The sequence below is a fragment of the Microchirus variegatus genome, assembly GCF_963457635.1.
Source record: "Microchirus variegatus genome assembly, chromosome: 8".
NCBI classification, from domain to species: Eukaryota; Metazoa; Chordata; class Actinopteri; order Pleuronectiformes; family Soleidae; genus Microchirus; species Microchirus variegatus.
The window spans coordinates 27,978,246-28,004,346 of record NC_139809.1 but is presented as its reverse complement, the minus strand read 5'-3'; the positions used below and the strand labels follow the sequence as shown (position 1 = coordinate 28,004,346).

Sequence of the window (26,101 nt, the reverse complement as noted above, 5' to 3'; positions counted from 1 at the left end):
CTTACACTGGTGGATACATCAGCAGTGGCGTGCCTGCAAAACACTGGTTGCAAAATTAACTTTATTATTAAATTACCTGGAGCAGCCCTCTGGCATGTACACCACAATGTTTCATTACCAGAACCAGGTTCGAATTATTCCTGGAATCACTCGGGCCACATTACAGAAAGTAGTTTCTATAAAAAATAAAAAAAAACCACTAAAGAGTTCTTTCTCTTCCTCACCTTTCGCATACACAGCAACGGAGGAAACAATAACTAAAGTGACTGTTGTTTTTCCATTGTTCCATAGTTTTCACCACACACCAAATCATGAATGGATTCCATCAACGACGTCACCCAAAACAGCCCCGACATTTTATTGGCTCTCTGCATTTTGAATACAAGTAAGTAAACTCTGAAACCTGTTTAACGTAAGCGCCTTGTTGTGATGTTCCTCAGCCCGTCGCTGCTGCCAAGTCAGATATTGCACAACTGGTCCACTGGATCACAGCGGAATGGAACTACCGGCATATGGACACATTTAATGTGATCTGCAAGAGCGCAAGTGCAACCATCCAGCAGTAATAATAATATATGTCTGCCATCCACTCTTTCTTAAATGCTCCTTATACAGATCTTATCCAAGAGTATGACTGCACAAAAATAAACAACTTGGTCAGTGCAAAAAGCTGCCAGAACTGAACCAGATGTCCGTGCATTCACTGCAAGCAGAAGATATTCTTTAAATTAAACAAATCTAAACTATAGGACACATTCTTTATCACTGTGGAATAAGAAGAAGTCCCCAAGGTGCAGAGATATGCTCTTCTTGTTACCACTGGGTCATAAAACAGTGCTTTTTTTAGTGGAAAACAACCCCTGTGCCTATGATTGGGTTATTAGAGATGGGAAATGCCATGTCACCTACTAAAGACTAACATTTCAACCAATCTCGACTTCCTCAAACTTCCTCTACTCAAATACCTGATAAGTTGGAGAAATAATCTATAGGATGCCAGGAAGTTGGTCACACCATTAACAAATGATTGTGGGATTAACTGCATTCATACATCATTAGTAGGATACAAGATGTTGGACAAATCTTCAACCATGAGAGTAAAACTGAGTGAATGAATCTCCCAGCTTCAGTCAGGAGGATCAGTTTTCCAAGTTTTCTGGCCTTACTGATCTATTTCAGGATTCAAATTGAATAGACCCAAGGGCTCTTTTCTGACGAAAAAAAAAAACCCACAGCAGCCATTACAGGGCTAAAAAGAGATGTGAGTTAGGGTGGACTAAACTAGAGGTTTAGCTCTGCGTTGCTGAAATGAGTCGCTCCTTAAGTTGAAAAACAGAAACACTGACACACAAATTACTCGTCAATTGTACTTCTGGAGTGAAGAGATAAGATGGAAAGAAAACAAAGCACATTCACCAGCTGCCACCATTTAATCAGCAGCATCACCAGGGGCATTAGTGGCACTGTAAATGAGAATTGTAGTCGTGACACACACACACACACCCCCCCCCCCCCCACACACACACACACACACACACACACACTTCAACTACTGACCCTTACCCAGTAGTTCTAGCTACCTCCTTGTCATCCTGTGCTTAATCCAATTCAGTGGCTCTCAGGCTTGTAGAGTATGTAAGGACCCCCTGCCTGCACCATAATGGACCCTCATCAACATCACAACGCATGTGACAAGACGGGAGGGGGGGGTTTGGGTTGACACAAGACTGAGCTGCTGATTAAGCACTTTGGGACACGTAAACTTAATCGAAGGAGGCCATTTCCAATATTGATTTGGCTGAATAGGAAGCTACTGATATGACTTAGGCGGTGAATGAGATCTCATGTGAATGGTTATAGGGTTTAACAGCAGAGGAAGGGTGTGTATGAGATGGGGTTTTGTGGGTGACAGAGACGCTTTCAAGATAAGTTAAGTGTAGCTCTCAGGTGATCAGACTGTTAAAAGTATCTTTGTCAGGTTTAGTGGACACATCCAGCGCTCCACCAGGCCAAAGGCATTCAACCATTAAATGGAGGAGGAATTGTTCGAAAGTGGAGCCATAAACAGGTCTACGACACCCCCCCCCCCTCGTAAACCCCCAAACTATACATCCTTGTTAACTTTGATGAAGTGTTTTGTTTTTTTTCCAGTGTTTCCTCAGACGTAAGATTTGTGGAAAAAACCCCTTTTGTGCCTCCCGGGCAAATAAAGTAAAGGTGTAACGCCTTGTTAACCAGGTGATTTCTTAAGAAAGGAAGTCAAGTTCACACTTTAAAAGAAACAGGGAACAGAAGAACGTGTCTGTACTCATCATAGGTCTTGCAACAGACATAACAACGCACTGTACAATAACACACGCTGCTGTGGTCATTATACACTGCTTCCAATCTGTTATGGTATCCTAAGATGGTGGATATTCTCCTACTATCACGCTCCGCATCGTCACAAACCACAGGAAGTTTTTGAGGCATGTGCCCCTTGGGCTGCTGCTTGAAAACACACCTGTCCCCAGACTGAAGATAAGTGGAAACTCCTCTGAAGCATTAACAATGATCTGTCCCCTGGAGGAACAAGCTCGTAACGACTTTCTTCACACAAACACAGCATGTTATGTAGAAAAGGGGTCGTTTGCTCACAATCAAACTGATTTTCCGTACACATTAATCTCGACTGGGGTTTCTTTGCATTTCTTTTCCCCCCTTAGTGGGTCAAGCATTCTTAAGGTCTCATATCTGTTAGTTTCCCACAGTGTCAATAAACTTGCAAGGTCTGCAACTATTGTTTTAAAATCATCGTGAATCCAGATCTGTATCTGGATCACCACTGAACTCGAATCATATCTTCATGGTGCCATGAAGCAAATCTACTACAAGACTCCAAGTTTTTAGTTATGTGACTAGAGCTGCAACTAACGATTATTTTCATAATTGATTAATCTGTTGATTATTTTCTCGATTAATCGATGAATTGTTTGGTCCATAAAATGTCAGAAAATGTAAAAAAAAACGTTGATCAGTGTTTGTCAAAGCTGGAAATGATGATGTTCTTGAACGTCTTGTTTTGTCCACAAACCAAAATGATTCAGTTTTAATGATTTCTTTGTTATTTGGAGCAAAGAAACAAAGAAAACATTTACACATTTAAGAAGCTAAAACAATCAGAAATCTTGTTTTAATCATGAAAAAAAGCTACGAACCGATTATCAAAATAGTTGACGATTAATTTAGTGATTGATTAATAATCGATTCGTCGATTAATCGTTTCAGCTCTATATGTGACTCACAATAGGTTGTCTTTAACACACACACACACACACACACACACACACACACACACACACACACACACACTGCATTTACTTTCATTTGAACCTGATCCCTTAACAGTTAATTGTCTAAACCTTAAGATAACTGTAATTATCATAATTCCATTCCCTCATTAGAACCAAGTTTTGATCCCCAAAAGGTCCTTAAAGGTTAACAAATAAATACAGAATATTAAGACTTTATTCTTTATTATATGTTTAGTCTATTTTCTCAAATGAGCAGTTATTGTATTGTAGCAGTATGTACAATTTCATCTCTATATCCAAAGACAACGTAGCCACGCATTTGACTCCTGTGATTTAGAAAAACCTCATTCTTAAACCTGTCTTGCGTTCAAACGTTAAAGCTGCGTCTTAAATGATTTATCGCACTGGATGAGAAGACAGTGTCACATTTCTCTTTCTCCTGTTGAGTCTTGTCACGGACATCTACAGGAGGAGGGATGAGGAATCCAGGCGTACACGTCCCCCATCACCACCAGCGGCTGCTAAACCACTGTGATCCCGGAACCAGCGGCTCCCAACGCCGCTGTAATTACACCTTCCTTTAGGTGCAGGACAGCTGATTTACGCACAGGCTTTCGGAGACGCCACACGGACACGGCGCGTCTAAATGTGTCCACACTCCAGCGTGAGCGCACACCGGGAGAGTTTTGGCTCAACAGCTTTTTACTCGGACTATAAAAGGATAAAACATAAACCATCTATACCGCCATATGTCACGTTAAATAAAAAGCTCCGCGTTTTACCTTAGTACTTTTCCGACTGCTTGAAGAACCATTTTGCAACTTAGTCCGCTTCTGGAGTTTCTCTGCGAGTGCATGACCGTCTTGTCTCCGGAAAAAGAGCAATAATCTCCGACCATAGTTTAAAACATGGAGATTATAATTTCAGAATATCTCTCTCTCTCCTTACAGACAAATCAGATGCGACGTCCGAGTCACGCTGGGTTTTGAAGAAATGTGAAACCTCACTCTCAGTTTGACTGAAAAGAAAAAACTTTGAGAGGACCTGATTAAACAGGCCACGCCTTCTATGTTAATTTCACCCAATCAGAGAAGGGGAGATGGCTGAGGTGGGCGGGTCGTTAGAGTCTTCCCATGTGGACGTAGTGTAGTTGCACTGTAGCAACAGGTGGTCAGTCAGTAACTGTGGACCCACAATAAAGTTGTTGTTTTTTACTACTACGTGTTATGTGCCTGCAGTCAGAGCAGGTTCACATATGCACAACCTTTTCAGAGAGCATAAACAATGTGTAATGGATCACTTATGCATGCAGTGCATTAGTTATTTAATTATTATTCATCAGCTCATCAGTGTTGCAGCAGGAATCTAGGATCCTTTCTTGGAGAAAGCAGCTACTCATATTACACACATGCACAAAAGACTAAACAACCCAAACTCCATTTGCTAATTCAAAAGAAAGTTTGTGCAAAGTGTTGTTTACATTTGTCTCGATGTCTAACTACACATTAATATATAACTAAAGAGAAAGTACAAACCTCAAAAAGTGGCAAGCGCTATGAATTAACTCAAAATCCTCCTGAATCCAGATCAGGACCAAAATATAATCTAATTCCTCCGTAGCCCATGTCCTAAACATCCACGAGAAAACTTCTGCCGAATCCTGCCTCAAAAGCCGTGAGAGCAGCTTTACTGCATCTGCAGTTAGTAGTGTGTGGAGTCACTTCATGTATCACTGGGACTGTGGTGTGACATTCCTGCTGCCGATTGTGAACTTCACTTAGAGGTCCAACAAATGACAGCCTGGCAGCAGTCAGGCATGTTCAAACAGGACCGTCAGAGGTGAAGAAACAGTGAAGGAATCAGACAAAGACTGTTTTGAGAGTCCATCGGTACATTTCCATGCACACTTATGGTTGTAGTTCGAGATTCTAATTATTAAAAGAAGCGCGTTTGCCTTTGCTACTAAAAGCACAGACATGATTTGTTGCCATTGTCCAAATCTTCAGTGAATCAGATTTCATAATTCCTGGGTTTTAAAGGAAACTGTGGTGCATGCGCAGAGTTCCCAGACCAGCTTAAGACCGACTTGGGTCCCACTGAAGGCTTACAGGCATTAGAAGTTTGACAGCTATTTACATTATTTGGTTAGTCTGATGTCAGAAATTCAATTTACTTCAGACTATCAATAATTGTGTTGGACATATGCTTACATGTGGAGCAGGCCTTTACCAGAGACACTCGTTTTTCCAGTAAATCATTTTAACATGAAGCTGAATAACTCGAATAATGTATTCAACAAGAGGAAATGAACAGCGGAAAGAGGGAATCATGCATTTTCATGAGACAATTATTGCTACAGTTAAAAGGAGCTCACACTTCCTCCCTCTAATTACTGCTTCTCAACATGTCACGGGTTCTTCTGTCGCTCCCTTCACACATTTCTCTTGTCATGATTTTTTTTTTTTTTTACTCACATCTCTCCCCACCCGTTTCCTTCTCTGGAATATATTTTTTTTCCTTCTCCGTCTCCACAGACAAAACTTGTGACAAAGTGTGAGAAACACTCGACCACCTGGCTGCTGCAGCATGGACGCACTAATCTGAGGGGACCTCTGTGTACACAGTGTGTATATGATTAGGGGCAAGTAGTCATGAGACCAAGATAAAAGAGACTGTGTGTACGTGTGAGAGAGGACTATGCGTGTATTTGTGGGAGTGTGTAATTTGCGTGTGAAGGTGTGTGTGTGTGTGTGTCTGTGTTTAGAGTCTGTAGACATGTCATTGGAGCGTGTTTACTGTGAACTGTTGAGTCCTCTGGAGGCACGTGATCTGAAGAAACCATAGAAAAGAATGATAGGGACAGAGGGTCTCACAGGCGCCTCTCTGCAACCGCAAAACATACACGAACTGATGGACATCCTGCTGAAAACACTATGGGAGAGCACACGGATCTGAGGCTTGGTGGGTGGAGTCTGGTCATGCAGGGGCCCCCAATGAGTGGCTCCTGCTGTGGTCAGCAGGGGTGAGGGGAGTCAGACCAGAACAGGGCACGGACTTTCCCCCTACTGCTAAATATAGCAACACCCTGCCTGGACCATAAAGACAACAAGAGTGCAAAAGGGACGGATAGCGTACGGTGTGTGTGTGTGTGTGGGGGGGGGGGGGGGGGGGGTGCGTGTGTGTATGTGTGTGTATGTGTGTGTACATAAGCTTTGGAACAATTGTCAAACAAACCTATTTTCGTGAGGACTTTTTGACCTTATGGGGACATTTTGGCTGGTCCACTTAACTTTAACGGGCTATTTGAGGATTAAATACTGGTTTTAGGGTTAGGACTGGGTTAGGGTTAGGCATTTTGTTGTGATGGTAAGGGGCTATGCATTATGTCTATATGTACCATACTATAAGACAATATTAAACATGTAATAAGAAACAATGTTCGCCAAGAACATATTATTCATATATTCATTTTTCAAATTTTCTCAGTGTGTTATGAGCATACAGTATTACCATGCTGCTGTAACTCAAGAATGTCCCACTTTTGGGATCCATAAAGTGTGTCCGTCTGTCCATCTACAGCATATAAATTGATATGTGATATAGTACAGTATAGTAACTTTCCATTAATTTGCTTGTAAGTACTGGATCCATGCTAACCCCATCACTGAACATAGAAGACATCCATTCAAGATCACTGGGGCTTGTCCTGGACCTCCTGAGCCTCTACATTCACTGCAGTGTTAGTGTGGACAAAGTGCTTTAATGAATCAGGTGTGGAAGTTAAAGAGCAGCTGGCTCTTTAAGGTCCATTTAAGTGACCTTTCCATTGGTTAAATAAGTCATATGCAGTCACACCTGTAGTTTGCTACAGGCCAACAGAGCAGGTGGTGACAGAGATTGAGGCAAATGAGGTGCATAAGTTGTACCGTCTGACGTGGATGGAAACCAACGGACACCACTCCATTGTCTGGCATACAAAGGTTTAGCCCTTCTTCCCAGCTAACGTCACAATCATTTGCATTGCCAGTATGCAGACATCACTCACCTACCCACCTGCTCTCACTAAGCAACCAGATGTTGTTCAAATGGGTGATTACATACATGCGTAAGCCTGGCATTTCACAGGGAGCCCCGACAAAAAATGTGTGCGATGTTGAAACAACCCGATTCAAATCATGATTTATATGCAATCAATCAGCCTTCATACAAAGCAATGCAACTCGGTGTTCTTCACAGGATAAAAACAAAACAAGCAACACCCCACACCCATCAGCCACCCCCTACCAACAGTCAAGATTAAAACATATTGCAGATGTGGAAGGGGAAAACAACAACAACCAAAAATACTAACGATCAAAACACGGCAGAATTATCTACGGCTTTATCCTCAAACAGAGGGTCGCGGGGGGTGCTGTGCCTATCTCAGCTGACATTGGGCGATAGGCGGGGTACACCCTGGACAGTTCACCACTCCATCGCAGGGACACATATAGAGACAAACAACCATTCACTCACACTCTCACACCTAGGGTCAATTTAGAGTGACCAATTCACCTAATCCCTGAATCTGCATGTTTTTGGACTGTGGGAGAAAACCCATGCACCCATGGCCACTGATAAGGTACAATTGACTAAAATTTAATGGTTACATAACTGAGAGGATCTTATGATCTGTACACATATAGTTGTAAACAATTCTCCACTATACAGACAATGAAAAAAATTAAATTTGATCAACTAAACACTTTCAAGGAGGGCGCAGAAGAAAAGCATTCTTGGATGATACATAAGTGAAGCTATGATAAGCATAATAAGGACAAAGTGCTCTGAGAGCACATCTGATTGGTTGAAGAATTACATGTGATCTTCCTTGGGTCACGCGCCGGGTTACAATATGTCATGGAAAATGATTCAGTCATTTTCGAGTAATCCCACAACGGTGCCGACAAATGGCACGGAAAAACAATAACCTCTTTGGTGGAGGTAGTAACTGATAAGACCAAGAGATAACGCAAAGTGAATGACGACAGGGGGTGGTGCAAAAATGCAAGCAATTCCAATCATCACCGCGTTGACGTCACGACGGCACCAGTTTGGAGGCAGCGACAAGAAATATGTGGAAATCATTTGTTAAAAACACAGGAACAAAGGTGCTGCCAGGCTCATCCATCCACTGATACATGACATATGATATGTGGACAGTTAAACTACAACACAACGATGTCGATTATTTTCTCGATTAATTGATTAATCTCAAAACCAAATCTTGTTTTAAGCTTCAAACCGATTAATCGATGATTAATAAACGGTTGATTGTTTCAGCTCTCCAACACAAACCTAAATCTAGTTCATGTGGGTGGAACACTTTTGGAAAATGTGTTTACTGCTCAGAAGAAAAAAAAAGATGGCTGGCTGGCACAACAGGTTGGGTCTGAAAGTCAGCCGACATTCCACCTATTTGAGACAAAGAAAACACTGAATCCAGGCCAGCAGTAGATGAGTCACAAAACGTAGCAGATGTGCCTTCGGGCTTGGCAACAGAACAGTCTCAGCCATGCCAGCGTGAACCTCCAGCCAATCACAGCTGAGCTCAAAAATGACAGACAGCTCAAGTGTCCAAACACGCTAAAACTAAAATGAATTAGAAAGAAAGAAGAAAAAAAAAAACACGTCCTGAAAACTTTGGCATTGCCTTCTGTGTGTGTGTGGGAGTGTGGAGTGTGTTTAGGTAAAGGTCTTAACAGTGAAAACAGTGCAGACTGAGGGTCTTTAGTGCCTGAGGGTTTTCTATGGGCCCCAGTAAAGGTCAACAGGGCCAGAACACACTGCTCCCACTGAACCCTGAGACCTTTCCTGCACTGCCAACCTCTTCACTTAGACAAAAGACTGCTGTGTTTGCTGTCACAGGTAGAACATGGAAATATAACAACAACGTAATATCTGTCAGTCACTCTGAAAATAAAAAAAAGGGACTAATCTTAGAACAAGCAAATCAGTCAAAGGAGCTCCCAGAACCAACTTCACCTGTTTACCTTCCATTTATACACATCTCGACATATGTTTGCACTGCACTACACTATGACCTGTCAGTGTATTGTAGGTCTGCATGTGCATCCAGAAGCTTAGACTCAATCAGGAATTTTTAACAGCGGAATAAGGTTCAACTTCAACACAGAACACTGCACAAATTGTTAATTATGTTTCATAGGATTGTTTTTCTGACTATAAAATTCTTCATCTGATTAAAAAATATAGCTGAATATTAAACCCGTTTACAATCAACATAATCACCATTGCTCTCAGATCTATGAATAGACAACACACGGCACCTCATACACTTCAAAAACAGCACTATTAGAAATAAGCATATTAAGTATAAGTATATTTTTGCCACTTTCAGACTGTAATGTTTGTTAAAACGAGGAGAAACGGGCCAAAAACTAGACAAAACTGAAGAAAGTCGTACTTATCATAAGCAAAGAAATTCCGTCATGTAAGAAATGTTTGTTGTACACCTTAGAATTTCTTATATTTGCATAGACGCCAATCTGTGGTGGAGAATTACAGCTTGTTACTGGTAAGATCATAGGCCTAATATCTTAAGACAAAGTTGGAGATTTTTCCTTAAAATAAGATTAACTTGCTTGTGAAGATTCTACATTTAACAGCAACCAAACGTGTTTTTACTTTCTTAAAAAAGATTTTTTTTCTAATGCATGGAGCACTGAAAAAGACCTAACCACTTGTTTCCCGTCAGCTTTCTTCACTCTGTTCCCTTCATTCCACACTTAAAGCCCTGAAATCTTCTTTCTCTCTTCACGTGTGCACTTTTTCTCTCCTCTCTGGCTTCATCTCTCCTTTGCACTGCATTCCTGCAGGGGAAGGGCTGCATGTAAAGACATGCCTTTGCTCTCTGTACACACAGCCTGGCTAAACAAAGAGGGAGAAGAGGGACAAGGAGGAGAAAGAGCAACATGAAGAGTGAACTAAAGGAGGTCAAGAGCATGAGATTTAAGATGTATAGCTCTCATGTCGGCTCTTCTCGTCTACGAGGTGTGGACACGAGCAAACATATTGGGGGTTCAAACTTCATGCTCAATTTCACAGCAGCAATAAAACACAGGGACTGCACTGGCTTGGCTGATTTCCACAATACGACTAAGCCAATAAAGTTACTTTGGATTAGGAAAAGTTTAATGCTCATACAATGGAGCAAATGTTTGAAAAACAGAAGGCCATGTTCTGACTAGTTTATGGCTCAGAGAAGAGAGAGAGATTTTAGCAAGATGGATGAGAGGAGATGAGAAATACCAGACTCATATCCAGACTTGTAAATCACCATTCCCATGGATACGGCTTAGATTAGCGACCATTACATCAGCAGAAATAGGCCAAAATGGAATATGAACAGTGGACAGGGATGAAATGGGAGACGGCAGCAGCCAAGGAGGAAGGAAGTGAGGATATAGGAGTAGTTAGAATTAGTTATATGAGAAGGGGTGAAGAGAGGGCACAAGAGGGAAGCAAAAAAAAAACGGAGCAGAAAAAAGAGAGCAGATGATTGTAATAACAGAAGTTTTGGATAAGATTATAGGAGTGAAAGAGTTTGGCTCAATGTGGGAGGTTGTCAGAGCATGCCTAGCCCGCTACACTCCTCCCTACATTCCTTAACAGGGGAGTCTCTCTCTCTATCATCCCATAATTCACCACCTGGCTAGAGAAACACCTGTCTTTCAAATGTAAGGTTGAAGACGGTAACAAAGAGGTTCAGATGCAAGGTCAGCTATGAGGAATAACCCGTGACGTGATGCAGCCAGGATCTGACATCGTCCTCAGGCCTGCAGGTAACAGCAGAATGGTAATGAGGTTGTATTATGTCCTCTGAAGGTCTGACTTTATCATCAGTGTCAAGAACCCGTGCAGAACCTGACGCCAGAGCAGTGAGAGAACTCAGCAAAGCAAGGAAATGAGATGAGACAAGGATTTAAGCACAGCTCTCACAATATAAGAGTTATATTTTACTTTTACAGGTTAAGGTGTATCTATCTATGTCATGTGCTTTGGGAAAGCAAACATAAAAGCTTCCCCAAGGCTACAACTGTTCCCAGAACTCCAGAAAGGGAAAAGAATGTTTCTTTTTTTTGGAAGACTGATAACCTCAGCATTGACGCAAGAACACAAACACAGAAAAAAAACAATAAAAAAAATACTGTTGATATTCAAATGCAGATAAAATTTAGAAAATGTCTGAACCAAAATAAAATATAACACAGATTACAGCTGCAGAGTAACACAACAGTGTGTACAGTGGTTTGGCTGCAGCTCTGGGCATAAGAGAAGGAACATTCCATGTTGAACACACACACACACACACACACACACACACACTAAAAGGTATGAAGTCGGTGTGAGAGCAGCACTGCCACCTGCTGGCAAAACATTTAAGTGCATAGAGCTTTCACATCAGATAGGTGACAGGTTGGAAAATGCAATGGAGTGCAGACATTGTTCCTGAGACAACGCTGCAGCTACAGTTTTCCATTCCAGGTTTTATAATGAGTGAGTGTGTGTGAGAGAGTGTGTGTGTATTTTTGTGACACCTGAAACCAAACCATGACCCTGCCGACACCGTAGAGGCCAGAATCCTTTGACGACTGTAAAACTTAATGAGTTATTTTCCACTACTGCAGTTGAGGTTGACGATGGTGTAACATAAAGATCATAAAATAACAGTAGGCGTGAAACTTAAGATGCATAAGGCAAATAGACATGTAGTATTTCCACCAAAAAAAAACCTTGAACAGGGCGAGGTGAGGTTTAGGGGCAAGTGCAGGGGAGTTGGTGACGGGGCAGAGCTGTGGTCAAACATATGCTACTGTTTGCTCTGGAGGACAAGACGTAGTCTGTGTGCATGAAAGAGTGGTAGATTAAGGTAGAGGGGCGGGATAGAGGAGAAACGCTGTCATGGAATTTAAGGATAGATTAAGGAAGATGGGATTGGGGTAGCGCCCATGTTTACACAGGATGTGCGTATGCTGGGGCACAGCATGATGGGGCTTTAGCATTAACAGAGCTCTCTTTTCATGGCAGCAAGTAAACTAAATACATGAATACATTTAAAAACTTGTACCGCGAGCTGTTCTGAGCGGGTTTGAGATCGAGGTCGCGGCGCGTGTGTGTCTGCGTCGTCCACTCCTAACACTAATACTACTACTACTAATAATAAGAAGAACAAGAAAATTTCTACGTACCTTGTGCTTGAACCCTAAGAAAACAACAAAAACCCACACTTAAAGCTTCAGAAAGTGAATCAAAGTACAAAGGACTAACTTTATCACTTTTTATCCACAATAAGAATATCCTTTGAGTGAAAACTTGAGCCTTAAAATCCCATTTGAGTGAAACAATATACCACCTAGAAGTGCATCAGACTGTCAATAAGTAAGTAAGTAATATCCACAAGGGCACTGTGTATGTTTTGTCAATTTACTGTGAAAACAGAGGACATAAGCAAACTGAACCATCCTCTAATCGGACAATACTGCCATCAAAGCATCTCGAAAACAGCATGTGAATGCATTTCATGGTTCTCCACCATGTGGCAAGCAAATCTGCTGAATCACACGTTAGCTTAGCCGTTAGCGCCAGACAAGCAGCATGAGTGAACCACCTCATGTGTCAAACTAGAGCAAGAATAACAGTATCGTGTTTGTATGCGTTCGTGGAAAATATCAGAATGTCTTCGACGCAATAGTGTGTCATCTAAAATTAGGTTGAACTGCATTACTGGAAAAAGTTATCATTCTACACTCAGCAAACTCAGCTTCAAAGTCAGTCTGCTCTTGAGATGGACACACACAAGACAGATCCAAAGGGACGGTTAAGTCTTAAAAGCAAATGATGCAAAGATAACGAGGAGGGCGTGGGGTTCACATACAAACACCCACAGACAGTTTGGGTGGCTTTCCATTTCCTGCTTTAAGGCTGTGCATGCCTGCAGTGCTCCAGGTCATTAACTCCTTAATGAGGGCATTTAGACACAGGTTTCCTACTGAGGTGAATGTGGCTGCATTTAAATTGTCATGCTTCCATTTACTAGATGCAGACTTAAATTTGCATAAATAGTTAGGGCTTAAGTCATTTTTACTTTTGGGCTGACAAGCCACACTACACTTGAGTGGGGAGTGAGTGACAGATCAGTGTCAAGGAGCCAGTCAATCACCGTGCTGACATGTTCTACATTTCATTGACTCAAACAACGTGTAATTTAAAGTGAGTGAGCCATGTGAACATTTTTTCTTTAAATATGTAGACAGGTATGGTAACAGCATCACTCCAAAGCCAGTGTGTATTTAAATAAAAAAAGTAAAAATCATCATGACTTTCAGACATGCTGATAAGATAATACTTTATCTACATGGCGTCTAAAAAGCACCAGTCGGATCACATTAGCCGGCTTTGACCATTTCTGGATATATACACAGATCACATGCTATGAGTCTGAACTCCCTCATACTGTGAGATACAAAAAAAATAACAAACAGACATGAGAGATAAAGGAGAGGTTTGGGGGACCCCTTTCCCACACAAGTCAACTCCACCAGACAGCCTGGCATGTGAGCGTACAGCAACACCGGAGTGTTTGTTAGTTCCACCAGGCAAATGTCCTGCTTGACCCTTAAGTACTGACAACATGGACAAAACTGAAAAGTTCCTGAGCTGTACCCTCTCTTTTCATATTATGTACAACCAATTAAAAGTGTCTCTTCCATTTTGACAGTGAAGAAATTCCTTTTGGAGGAAACGTCATCGGCACAGTCTTCTGAAAAACCGTTGTCATTCTGTTTCTGATGTACGAAACAGGAACATTATGCAGCAATCGGCTCGAGTGTGCGTTTTTGCACAGTAGCCGATATGTGAGAAAAACATTGCTGGAGTCGTCACAGCGGCAGAATGTCTGTGAGAGTCTGGCTTTAAAACAGCTGACTCACATCTGCTGCTCTGCTTATCGCAACAACCGCACGGTCACAGGGAGAACAGGGACACTTTCAAAGAAGAGTACAGCCAGTTCAACCACACACACACACGCACACACACACACTGCGACCATCGGTGCATCTGTGAAAATGCATTAGAACCGTTTACTTATTTTGTCTGAGTGCACAGTTCATAAGGTACTTTGATGAAATACAGGGCTGGTCCCAAAGCTAGATTTATCCATTGCACTGATTTGTGGTTTAAGGGGTGTAACTCTACCATATTAGAGTCATTCTGACTCAAAAAAAAAACCTAAATACTTAAAAGCAAAAGAGAAAACAAAATTCACCGTCCAATGACCATACGTGATCCCACCACGGTCTGACAGAAGAGGAAACTCTGGTCCATTGTGTTAGTTTGATTAACAATGGGAGTGGATGAAGGCTTAGGAAGTGGTAACACCCAGGATTGAGTAAAGATGTGAAGAGAAGCATGTGACTGACAGAGGTACACAGATTAAAAGACTAAAAAGCAAGCTGGTGGAAAATATGAGCAAATCGGGGCTTTAGTGCTCCCTGTAGCATGACCTGGTGTATGGACCTAGGTGTGCATTTTAACCTCTAATCGGCTTAGAGGTCTCTGTGTGTATGTGCGTGTGTGTCTTCACTGTGACACTTGGAAAAGACATGATTTAATCAGCTGTACCACCTCTAATAGACTTCCACGAGCAATAACATTGGGGCACTGCCACCAAAACAACAGCAGCTCAAAAACAAGTCGAGATAATGACAGTTCGCCCACAGTAATTCCCAAAACACAAAAAAACAGTGACAACACACTGGAACTGCAGGCTGATTTACACCCCCCGACACACACACACACCCAAAGACCGGTTTTCTGGTAATTAACTATGACAGAAGATCAGGTAAGGATGTCGGTAAATAACAAGTCTCTGGGGCCTAATCAAGAGGACAAATACACAGTGCGTATGTGTCTGGCACAAGGTAAAAAGCAGGGAGGTGTTGTGAGGTAAGACACAACAACAACGTCACACGTTTCTTTATCATGACCACAACAGAGGAGAGGAAAGGGTGGACTGTGGAGGGGGGGGGGAGCTCGGAGAGAGACAAAGAGACAAGGCAGCAAATGTTATGGAAATTCCTGGACAAAGCCACGCATGTTTTGCTTTTCCTTGAGGGCATTGCTAAGATGACAGTAAACCCACAGCAGAGCCCTGCCCTTTGTCAGCGGCTGGCATGGGGGAAATATCAGAGCATGTCCAGTGTCAGTCTGGGAAAACAATGCTATTATGTCTATGTCTTTTTTTTCCTTTTTTTTAAAAAAACTTTCTCATTAACACGTGCTACCAAACAAAAAGCTTCATGTACAGATGGCGTATCAATGAGCATTGAAAGGAAGTGGGCAGAGGCAGCTGCTGTCAGGGGACAGAAAATAAAAGAGAGATGGATAGAAAGGAGGCACATAAGAGGTCAAATCAATAGATGCCCTTGGTGCAGTTGGTGCAGTTGCTGCTGCACGATGTACTCTGCAGACGCATCGCTTCCTGAGGGACCGGATAGGCTGAGGTTAGACGACTACGACTCGATCTTTTTATCGGCAGATGAGATCAACGGCTGTCCACACTACGAAGTTGAGCATGCGTGTGTGCCTGTGAGTCACCTCACTAGAGGATTCAGGTGTAAACAAGTTTCTGATTGGTCGAACGTAGAGGAGTAGCCGGCAGCTGAGCTTATGCAGTGACATCATCGCTCCTGGGGGAGAAGGGAAGGGGTTGCAAATGCAGTGTGAGCAGTGTGTCGGTCTGTGCAAACACAAAACAACTCAACAACAGCAGCACCACAGCTAAAGAAGCAGGCCAGCTGAGAGCAGACAAAATATCCATGACATGATGCAAAAGGGTATTTAAGGTTAGTCGGATGCTCTAGAAGCGAGTGTAATAAATGCTACGGACGTCACCTCGGAACACAGTGGAGTCAGCACTCTGCAGCATTCCCACTTGCTCCACAGCTCGCGCTGCTTAAATATAGTCTCACAAATTCAGTTCAGTTCAGTGAGTGTGTGAGACTTACGAATCTGGCCATGATGTCAGAGGTAGGCTCTGAAATTTGCACATATTAAAATAAAAATGTTGTTGGCTATTTAAAAAAAAAAAAAAAAAACTTCCTTGTCTGCTTTTAAAAAATTTTTTTTTATTAATACTATCCTTGGTAACAGCGTCATGTCAGATGTTAGATAATTGAAACAAATGAGGGGGCTCAGCTGCTCACGGCACAGCAGCACAGAGGCAATTACACAGCTATGCGGGCCAGTGCGAGTGTGTGTTTTAGTTCAAATAAGGAAGCTTTACCTACGAGCCAATGCTTTCCTCATTCAATTAGTCTGCACCGGACCCTCCCTCTCGCTCTCGCCTGGGACAAACTCCATAAACAGGAAGTGAGGCGCCCAGGCACTTCCTGCCTCCCAAATATGCCTCTTGTTCCCAGAGGCAGCCCGGAGAAGCCAAGTGCTGCAACAACGACTATAACCAATTTTCCACCTTCTCAGCCCATACCGAGCCTCCAGGGTGTGTTTGTTTTGGTACTGAAGTCTGTCTAACCCTTTTTCCTGCCACCTGACCAACCATCCAACTCAGGCGAACACAATGAAGCCATTATCTACTTGCCAATTGGGCCACCAAGCAGCTGTAATGAGTTTTTCCATGCCTACAGGGGCACCTGCTGCCTCACACAGACAACACTTGCTAACGCGACACTGCACACAACATTTGTCTGATGAGCAGATGTGTTTCCAGGACATTTGTGCTACTGATATTTTTTATTTAAGACATAAAGGTCTTAGATGAAAAAAACATCCAAGTTAAATAAGTTACATCAAGTGGGTTTGTTAGTGCACGCTCAGCATTTAGACCCAGGTAAGTGCAAGGCCATCTCTTTCTCCTTCCCCCTGAGCCAGCAAGACTTGGTTCCCGCTGTGTTATGCAACGTGTCCTGTCCTGTGAATGAGGTCTGCCCTCTGCAGTGACCGGAGGGGCAGGTGAAAGCAGAGAAGCACAGCGAGTCAAATCGAGAATAACCGCCTCGTTACATCAGCACTGAGCAGCCACCTGAGTACACGTCCTGATTGGATCAAGGAAACCAAATCGGCACCTCGGCCAGGTGAGTCTGTGTTATCCATCATCACCATATGTCGACAGAGTGAACAATCTTAAGCTTTAAAAACAGAGGAGGGGCCTGTTTTCAGAGCCACTGAACCCAGCAGGTTGATTGTTTCAGCAAACCATTAAAACCCTCATTTAAACATTAAAAGCTCGACCTAGCCTTGTGTCTATAACCAGAAAGAGAGCACAGTTGTGTTGTACAGTGCAGGAGCCATAGGAAAAGAACCGCCCGATACATTTCTGGGCACTAAATGCAACTAATTCGCATTTTTAAAGTAAACTTTCGTCAAAGGCTAATTCAGTTCAGCACGATCTGATCGACAGGCGTGTGAGGAGCTGAGGGGATGGAGAGCTGGGTGTGTTGGTGGAGAAAGTTGTCCCTTGTTGAGCTGCACTTGTTCCGTCCCTGTGGAAGCAGCCAGGTCTGCCAAAGATAGCATAATGAGAGACCCATGACAAACAGTATGGCCCATTCTGCTAACACGACACACCCACACACTACGACAACACAATCAAAGCATTATAAGATTTACCCTCATGATCCACCGAGAGCAAACGTAGTACATGTGCTTTTGTCGTGTGATGGAGACCCCAGAGACAGCGACTCATCACCAACAATGTATCCCAAGGGTAGAGAAAACACTCAACCTCATAACAGAAAGGACAATTGGATTTTTCGTTTCATGTTACAGTTGTGTATGAAGAGATGATGACTGCAACTTCAACCTGTGATGTCACTGCTGGGTGAGAAAATACTGAAAAGGGACAAAAATTGACCCTGGATTCAACTCCAACCGGGGTGGATGCAACTCCAACCCAGGACTGAGGAGAACTTGTTTTTTGTCGTCTCGTCAGGACAATTTATGGCATATTAACACCTTTTTCAGGATCAATGGTCCTCATGGTCTGATCCTAATGACGCAGAACCTAATTTCTGAGTCACTCGTTACAGTTAGAGGTAAGTTGTGAATTGTGGTTAGGTTAAGGTTAAGGTTAGTATTTCCTAATTGTATGGCTTTGGTTAGGCAGTCCAAAATGAAGGGAAGTCACTGCGGTGTTCTAACAAGAACGGCTAGGCAAACTTGTGTGCGTGTACATGTACACTTACATGTGTGGGGTTAGCGTTAGGGGTTAGGGGTGTGTGAGGCTGGTCGTCTACCTTTGTCTCAGCACTTTGTTTCAGCTGTTGTTGTTTTCAAAGTGCTTTATAAACAAAGTTGGATTTAGAAGGCTATGAAGACAAATTTCATCTTTGAGAGGATATATTTTGGCTGGACCTCATAACTTTAAAGGGCTTTTTAAGGGTTAAGTCATGGTTTTATGGGTTAATAATAATGAGTTGACGTTGGGGCTTGGTTACAGGTTAGGTATACAAAGAGAGAGACAGACAGTGAGACAGAGAGACAGGAAGAAGAATTTACTCGAAACAATATACAGCGCATATAGTGATTATACTGAAGGGATCCTAAAGTTAACCTCAATGGTGTCACGATCCTGACAGCTCAAAAAAAAACATTAAACGACAAGTTTTGACTATATTGACCTTCCATTTTAAATAAAACATTGTAAAAACATTACAACAAATGATGTGTCATTCTACTCAATCGGTAACATATTAGAGCTTTGCATCACATCGTGTTGGAACCGTTTTATTGGTGTTCCAAACTGATCTTGGACAGACTCTAAGCGGGAACAGACAGGCGTGTGCTGGCCGCAGTTTTTGCATAAGTCATCGCAACCCATAGTTTTGTTACGGTGATAGAAGTCCTTTGGCCGACAATTGCTTTTTTGGAAATTCTCGGCAGTAAATGTCCTATCTTTTTTCTCCGTGAAACAATTTAAATGAAACTAGACAAAGTTAAGACGTGTTTAAATGTTTCCAAACATCTAATATTTTACTTTCTCAGTAATAATGGCATGTTTTAACAGCTAACTTTCCCCAAAATGTCAACTTATTGCTTTAAATAGATCATGTGTGTTCTGCATTTATGTGATTTGATGCATCATCCAATACTTATTCAGCTTATTCACCCGAAGACTTTGCTTCCAACTATGAAAACACTTAAGGTAATTTCCATTTTATTTTACTTTACATTATATGCTGACAGACTGTCCAATCACCCCATTATACACGGGATGATCAACATCAGAGCTGTTAGAAGTTGTTCTGGCAGGCACAATGCTACTGTTGAAAGCTGAAACGCCAGAGCCCAGAGGCAGGAGGGCTGGCCCAGGGAAGAGGTCAACAAGGACCTGTTGGGATGGGTGTGCCTCCAAAAACACACATCAATCAAACCATATAGAACCACCGCTAAGATGTCTGATTGGCTGATGGAGACCCGGAGAGAGAAGAAATGCTAAAAATAGACGTGACAGCCCATTTTGGCTTAATGAGCTCATGAGACATCACTGCGTTGCCCGGGTCCCACCCCTGCCTTGATCGTGGACATGAGCACTTCTGGCACAAGCAGTGCCTTCTCAAGGCTTCTGTGTGTATTTCACCAACATTATAAAGCACATACAGCGCCTCACAGATACACGACACACACCGACCCAAACGGCAGGCCGTTATTCATACTTAGAGCAGCAGTGAAGTGTAAACAGGGTTCTGAATGAAGCTTAATCTAATCCAGCTGTGCTGTGTGCGTCTGCGTTAAAGCTACAATTTTATCCTCACCATCAAAATGCTCCTTGGAGAACTAGAAAGTTATATTTAGACTTTATACAGCAGTTAAGGCAGGCTCAGGCTGGCTAACCCCACAACCACAAGAGAGAGGAACCAGATCCTTCTCTGCTCCTAGCGCCAAAGAACCTAAGCTAAATAATCGTATGCCTTCACTAAAACACAATAACCAGCTGTATAAGAGCTAACAAGTCCACAGAATTTAAAACTACTGGCAGAGATTGCTCTCCAAAAAGTAAGTTGCACCAAGTCAATCTGTAGGGGACTAAACAGAAGGCAAATTCAAAGAAAAGAACCCAGTCTCTCAAGTCCAGAGTTCCACAAACAACAACATTGGCAAAAGAGGGGTGGGTGAACCCATATCTTTGACCTCTAGTGAAGGAACTCAGTGTCCGAACAAACAGTGATGCAAAGCCAAACACAGGAGGAAGAGCTAGGCAAGCCTGACTGATCATCTGCCTTCTGGACACATGCCATTTCATTCCAACTACCATCCCAACAAACCCTGCAACCACTAACGCCTAACACTTCACCTTCAGTGAGCTATAGGAGACTGGCTATGTTCCATCGCTGTCCCCCTCTGTCCTCAGATCCCTCCCTTCCTCTGTCCTCCTCCTCCTCCAGCTCCCCTCCCACAAGTCAAGACAGCCCGTGTGTCTGACTACAGCAGAATCTTTGTCGGCTACAGCAGCACCGTCCTCAAATGTCTCAAAAAAACGCAGCAGCATCACAGAGAGACTGAACGGGCAGGACAAGACGGGGGGGGGGGGGGGAGGAGGGAGGGAGGAATCAGACAGAGAAGTTAGTGAAAGTCTGAAAATATACAGTGCGGTTAAGAGTGCTGAGAAGCAGCCAAGTATGATGACAACAACAACAACAACAACAAACAACAGTAAAGAGGAAGGGTCAAGAAAGAAAATAAGCAGAACACAACAGTGACGCATTTAACTACCTATAGAAGAAGCAGTCGCAGCAAACCAGAACCCCCATCCAGCTGGTGATGAAGCAGAGCCAGGGTGATGAAGCTCTGATCCACAGCCCCCCTCTCCTCTCTTACACCTCCCTCTCTCCGATCCCCTCTTGCAAGCTCGTCTTCAGGTGCACAGGGACAGCAGCCCCCAGCTTCGGCATAGCACCTCGGTTAATAATACGGCTCCAAAAACGTTTGCGTCCGACTTTTACGACAGGTCACGCAGAGCGGACAAATCTATGCGCGTGGGGCCTTTTTAGCCACGCGAATAAACTTTCAAAAACAAGACAAAAACATTTACAATACCACGCACACTTCCCTGAGCATGTTTCTCTTTCTCTCTCCCTGCCAAGGACTGCAACTACCTACCTCACTTTCACACTCTTGTTCTCGCTCTCTCTCTCGCTCACTCTCTCCCTCCCTGTCTGTGTCTCTCTCCCTCTCTCTCTCTCTCCTTCGCTCGTTGGCTACCACTTGAAAGGCGGGAAGATTAGCTTGGCAAATGGAGTCCCATAAACAAACTGCTGACTGCCGGGCAGCACAGGGGTGGACTGCAGCGAGGGATGGACAGAGACACAGCAAGACCGAGAGAGAGAGAGAGAGAGAGGGAGAGAGAGAGAGAGAGGAAGCAATCCCTAGGACGCAGCAATCTCAGCCATCTGTATACATCCTAAACAAGGACTAAACATCCGATCTTCACAGACACCAAACACATTCTGTTTGCTAAATATTCAAATTCCAGTCCGACCTTTCTGGAAAGTTAATCATCGCAGCAGGTCGACAGCAGACGGCCAACTGTCGACGCTTATGTCAACACTGAGGACGGAGAACATGTGAATAACCCAGGACGCCGTTTGTCCTCACGCACACCGTAAAAGCATGACTCTTCATTCACACAAATGATGCAGAGGTACGGAATGGGAGGGGCTGGCGCGGAAGGCAAGCCCCCAGGAAGCGAGCCAATCACTGCAGAGCACTCGGAGACTATGGTGTGAAGGACAAAAAGTGAAATATGGATCTAATTCACTCTCTCTTTCCTTGCATCACTCGATAAGAGCAGTCACTTTTCTTTTCGCCCTTACTTCCCAGCAGTTACAGATCAAAAACACACAGGCGGTGACGCGCAGTAAAGGTCTGCGGTGGTCAGCTGGAGGACCGTGTGGTGATTGTGTAATTGAAGGCTGCCGGGCTCATCAATAACAAAACGCAGGATTAACCGACCATGAGAGAGTCAGCCGCTGAATCCCGATGTTCGAAAGTCAAACGGATCGACTCAAACCGCTCTGCTGCTCAGAGAGAACAAAACACTGCGTCTGCCAAGACAAAGGCAGAGGAGACAGTCACCTTCAGAGGACGGCAGTTATGCAACAACTGCAGGGGGGGGGTGCATGCTTCTGCTTTTTTTTTTCCTATCTGCGACTCATCAAATGAGCCCTGGACACAGCCAGTGCACTGGGTTTAACACTAACCAGCACTTTCACCTGACATTTCTGCTACTCTGCAAAGACACCGTTACGTACGTCACTGAACTCCCTCTCTCCACCACGTCCGTCTGTTCCTATTCTTTTGTTATTAATAATAATAAAAAAAAAAGATGACAAAGAACAACAGCAGTCTGGCAGAGAAGCAGTTTTGCAGCCAGTGACGTCACCGCTCCACCACCATCTCCTACTCCTCCCAGGAGACCCGTCACCAGGAGCTGCAGCTAACACGCTTTCCGCCTTTCACTGTTAAATTACCTCAGCACCCTCTCATCTCACCTGCACACAAAAAATGTGAATGGATGCTCACAACAAGAGTATAGAGAGGTGGATAGTTAACGCAAAAATACAAGGAAAAAAGGAGAGAAGGGGCAGGCTGTGTGATAAAGAGGGTGTTTGGTGCTCATTAGCTCCCTTTGTGTTTTCAATACCTCAGAGTGAGGAGGTGGTTTTGTGTGCGTCAGGTGCAGCGGAAGGCCGTGTGCCCGATAACAAGGCAAGTGGGAAAAGGAGTGGCATAGGAAAAAAAAATGGAAGAAACGAAACTGGCATTAAATCAACTGTCACTTTCAACAATTTCAGCAACTTTGACTGTATGTGTATGTGTGTGTGTGTGTCTGTGTGTGTGTGTGTATACACTTCCTCAAACTTTTGGGTCTTATCAAGAAATCCAGGCGAACAATAAAAGCAAGACATCCGGTGCAACAGTCACACAGGATGACTGTGGGAAAGCAGCACGACTCAAGTTTTGTTTTGTTTTGTTTGTTTAAGCTCGTGAGCGTAGACGAGACCTGCTTTTCTGCAGAATTTATCGCAAATTTGAACCAAATCTTCAATAATGTTGAAAAAGAAAATGTGCATTTTGTGTGTGTGTGTGTGTGTGTTTCAATCCACTCCCACCAAAAGATAAGACAAAACTCGATGTGAATGAAGAGCACTAAAGCAAGCACATACACGTAGACGAGGAATGTTGTGGTCTCTCATACGTTGTTTACGCCTTTTTTTCCCCCAGCAAAGTTAAATGTAAAAGCTGGAGTGATTTCACGTTTCAGTCACGCAATTTTGGTTTCATCCTGTTTCCATTTCATCTAAAATAGATAGATAGATAGATAGATAGATAGATAGATAGATAGATAGATAGATAGATAGATAGGTTATTACATTAATCATCAACTATTTTGATCATCGATTAATTGTTTTGAAGCTTTTTTTTATTATTAAAACAAGAATTCTGATTGTTTTAGCTTCTTAAATGTGAATATTTCCTTTGTTTCTTTGCTCCACATAACAAAGAAATCATTCAAACTGAATCAAGATATTCAAGAACATCATTATTTCCAGGTTTGACAAAAACAGATCCATGTTTAGTTGCAGCTCTGATAGAGACAGACAGACATTGGGTCAGGGGGAAAGACCCAACTCGTGACCCGGTTAAGAAACACCAGGATATGAATAGAGGCTGCTGCAATCATGTGGAGGGAAAGTGGGTTAAGGAAAGAGAACACATTGTGCACATCGTTCACAATGAAACACACAAAAAGCATACTAAGTTGCTAGGCGATGGCACCCAAAGATGGGGCATTTCACTGGAGGCAAGAAAGACTGCGTAAAGAGGGAAAAAGTTTTTTTTTTTTTTTAACCTAATGGAAGCAGGAAGACAAAAAGAAAGCCCACCGCTCTCCTTCAGAGCAAGACAGACAGGTTTCTCTGAATCAAGATGAATAAGTGAACTCCACGTGGGTGCCACTTCTGTGGTGAAACCCACCAGAAGAAAAACTAAATATATTGCATCAATCTCTTAATATTCTGTCAATAGATCAGATGTTTGTTTGTTTGTTTGTTTTTTGATGTCACTAACCTGTCATCATAAACTGGAAAGGGATTACCTTGTGATTGTACACTAAATGCAGACACAAAAGACTGTAATATGAGCACAATAGAGGATTGCAGGATTGTTTATACGCAGTTAAAGTCTCCTAAAGCAATACACACACACAGAGAAATACAAACAAAGTGCAATAAAGACGCTATAAATGAAGCACTGCACTGTAAGCTTGAATGGAAATATCAAAGTGAAGTGATTTTCAGCAGGATGTAGAAGAAAAAAAACCGTGTCCTCATCATATGGAGATCACATTAATAACTTCCCGCTCCCTCTTACCTATTTAATGTATAGGAGCCGTTCCGCTTAAACCTCATCCTGGACCACAGGAAGCGGATGAAGAAATCCAGAATTGACGGGTGTTTCAGATTTTTTTTGTCGCACCTCGAAAGAAAGCGAAGCCTTCCGTACAAGTGTGTGTGTGTGTGTGTGTGAGTGTGTGTGTGTGTGTGGCTCTTTCTTTCCCTTCTGCAGAAGACACAAACGCGGAACAATACGGAGTTGCTCCTCCAACACCTTTCCCTTTATCTGTCTATCGCTTCCTCCCAGACCTCCTCCTCCTCCTCCTCCTCCTCCTCCTCCTCCCCCCACTCGCTTTTCAGTTTCTTTGGAGCCGGGTGGACGAGTCCTCGCACACTGCGGGCGTTTCGGTTCAAACGGGGGGGGGAAAGGAGCTCGTATCGGTGTTTAGCGAAAAAAATCCACAGATATGAACACGGAGTCTGGTCGCTGAGGCTCGCTGAGTCCGCTTTGTTTCAAGAGCTTCGCTGACGTAAAACACCACGTTGTTTTTTTTTCATCATCAGAAAACCCACCCAGATGAAACTTGAACCTTTTCTTTTGAAAATGTCCTTCTATATCTCCTCCTCCGGCTCCGTTCGGGGGTGGGGGGACATAAACCCGAACTAGAGCCAACGTTTAAAAACACGAAACATGTCAAAAATAAGAGATGGTTATCGATGTGCGGCAGCTTCTTTCTTCCCATTCACGGTCCTATGTATGTGTGTGTGTGTGTGTGTGTGTGTGTGTGTGTGTGTGTGTGTGTGTGTGGAGTCTCATGTTTCACCTTTTCCTATCTGCAGCTATACATAGACTCACACACGCACATGTATATTCCTCCATAGGCTGAACACAAACCAGACTCCAACACCCCAACACTGCTGCTGTCAACGCCTGAAGGGTGAGACAGATTTAAGGCTAAGAATAGGGCTGAGGATCCATTAATGCCATTCAAATCCAAATAGCCTTCTGCAGGGCTACTGTACAACAACAACAACAACAACAGGACAATATATATATAAAACAAAAACTAGTGTGCATCACAATAAAAAGCACTCACTATGAGTTGACCATGCCGAATTTAAATGATCAGTGACATAAACATGCCGTTTAGCTCGCCAACATACAGACCTAGTGAGTTTTTAGTGCCACAAAGGGGGGGAGTCTGTATATTTCCATATATGTCATTGCAGGACCTCATCAATTATACTGATTTTATTAAAGACTGCATCGCTTATTCACATCAGGGTCAAATTTAAAAGGATGCAGAATGTCAAAAACATCTTAAAAATGCACATTTATTATAACAAACTCATGATTATGATCAAACAGGGGTAGGGGCTGTGACAAGTGGCTAT

At 43.1% G+C, this 26,101-nt stretch overlaps 1 protein-coding gene across 2 annotated transcripts in view; it reads right to left on the bottom strand.

Moving 5' to 3' along the window:
- The window catches only part of mob2a (MOB kinase activator 2a), a gene marked incomplete at its 5' end in the record, with an annotated part of 62,568 nt that overhangs the window by 11,638 nt on the left and 24,829 nt on the right, over positions 1–26,101 (bottom strand). Inside the window, one exon of one of the 2 annotated variants that reach the window (XM_083894075.1) lies at positions 4,076–4,191. The exons of the other annotated variant lie outside the window; for it this stretch is intronic. Coding sequence (XP_083750201.1) covers positions 4,076–4,191 — 116 coding nt within the window. Of the gene's footprint in view, positions 1–4,075; positions 4,192–26,101 lie in introns of those variants that run through there. 2 annotated transcript variants of the gene reach the window in all.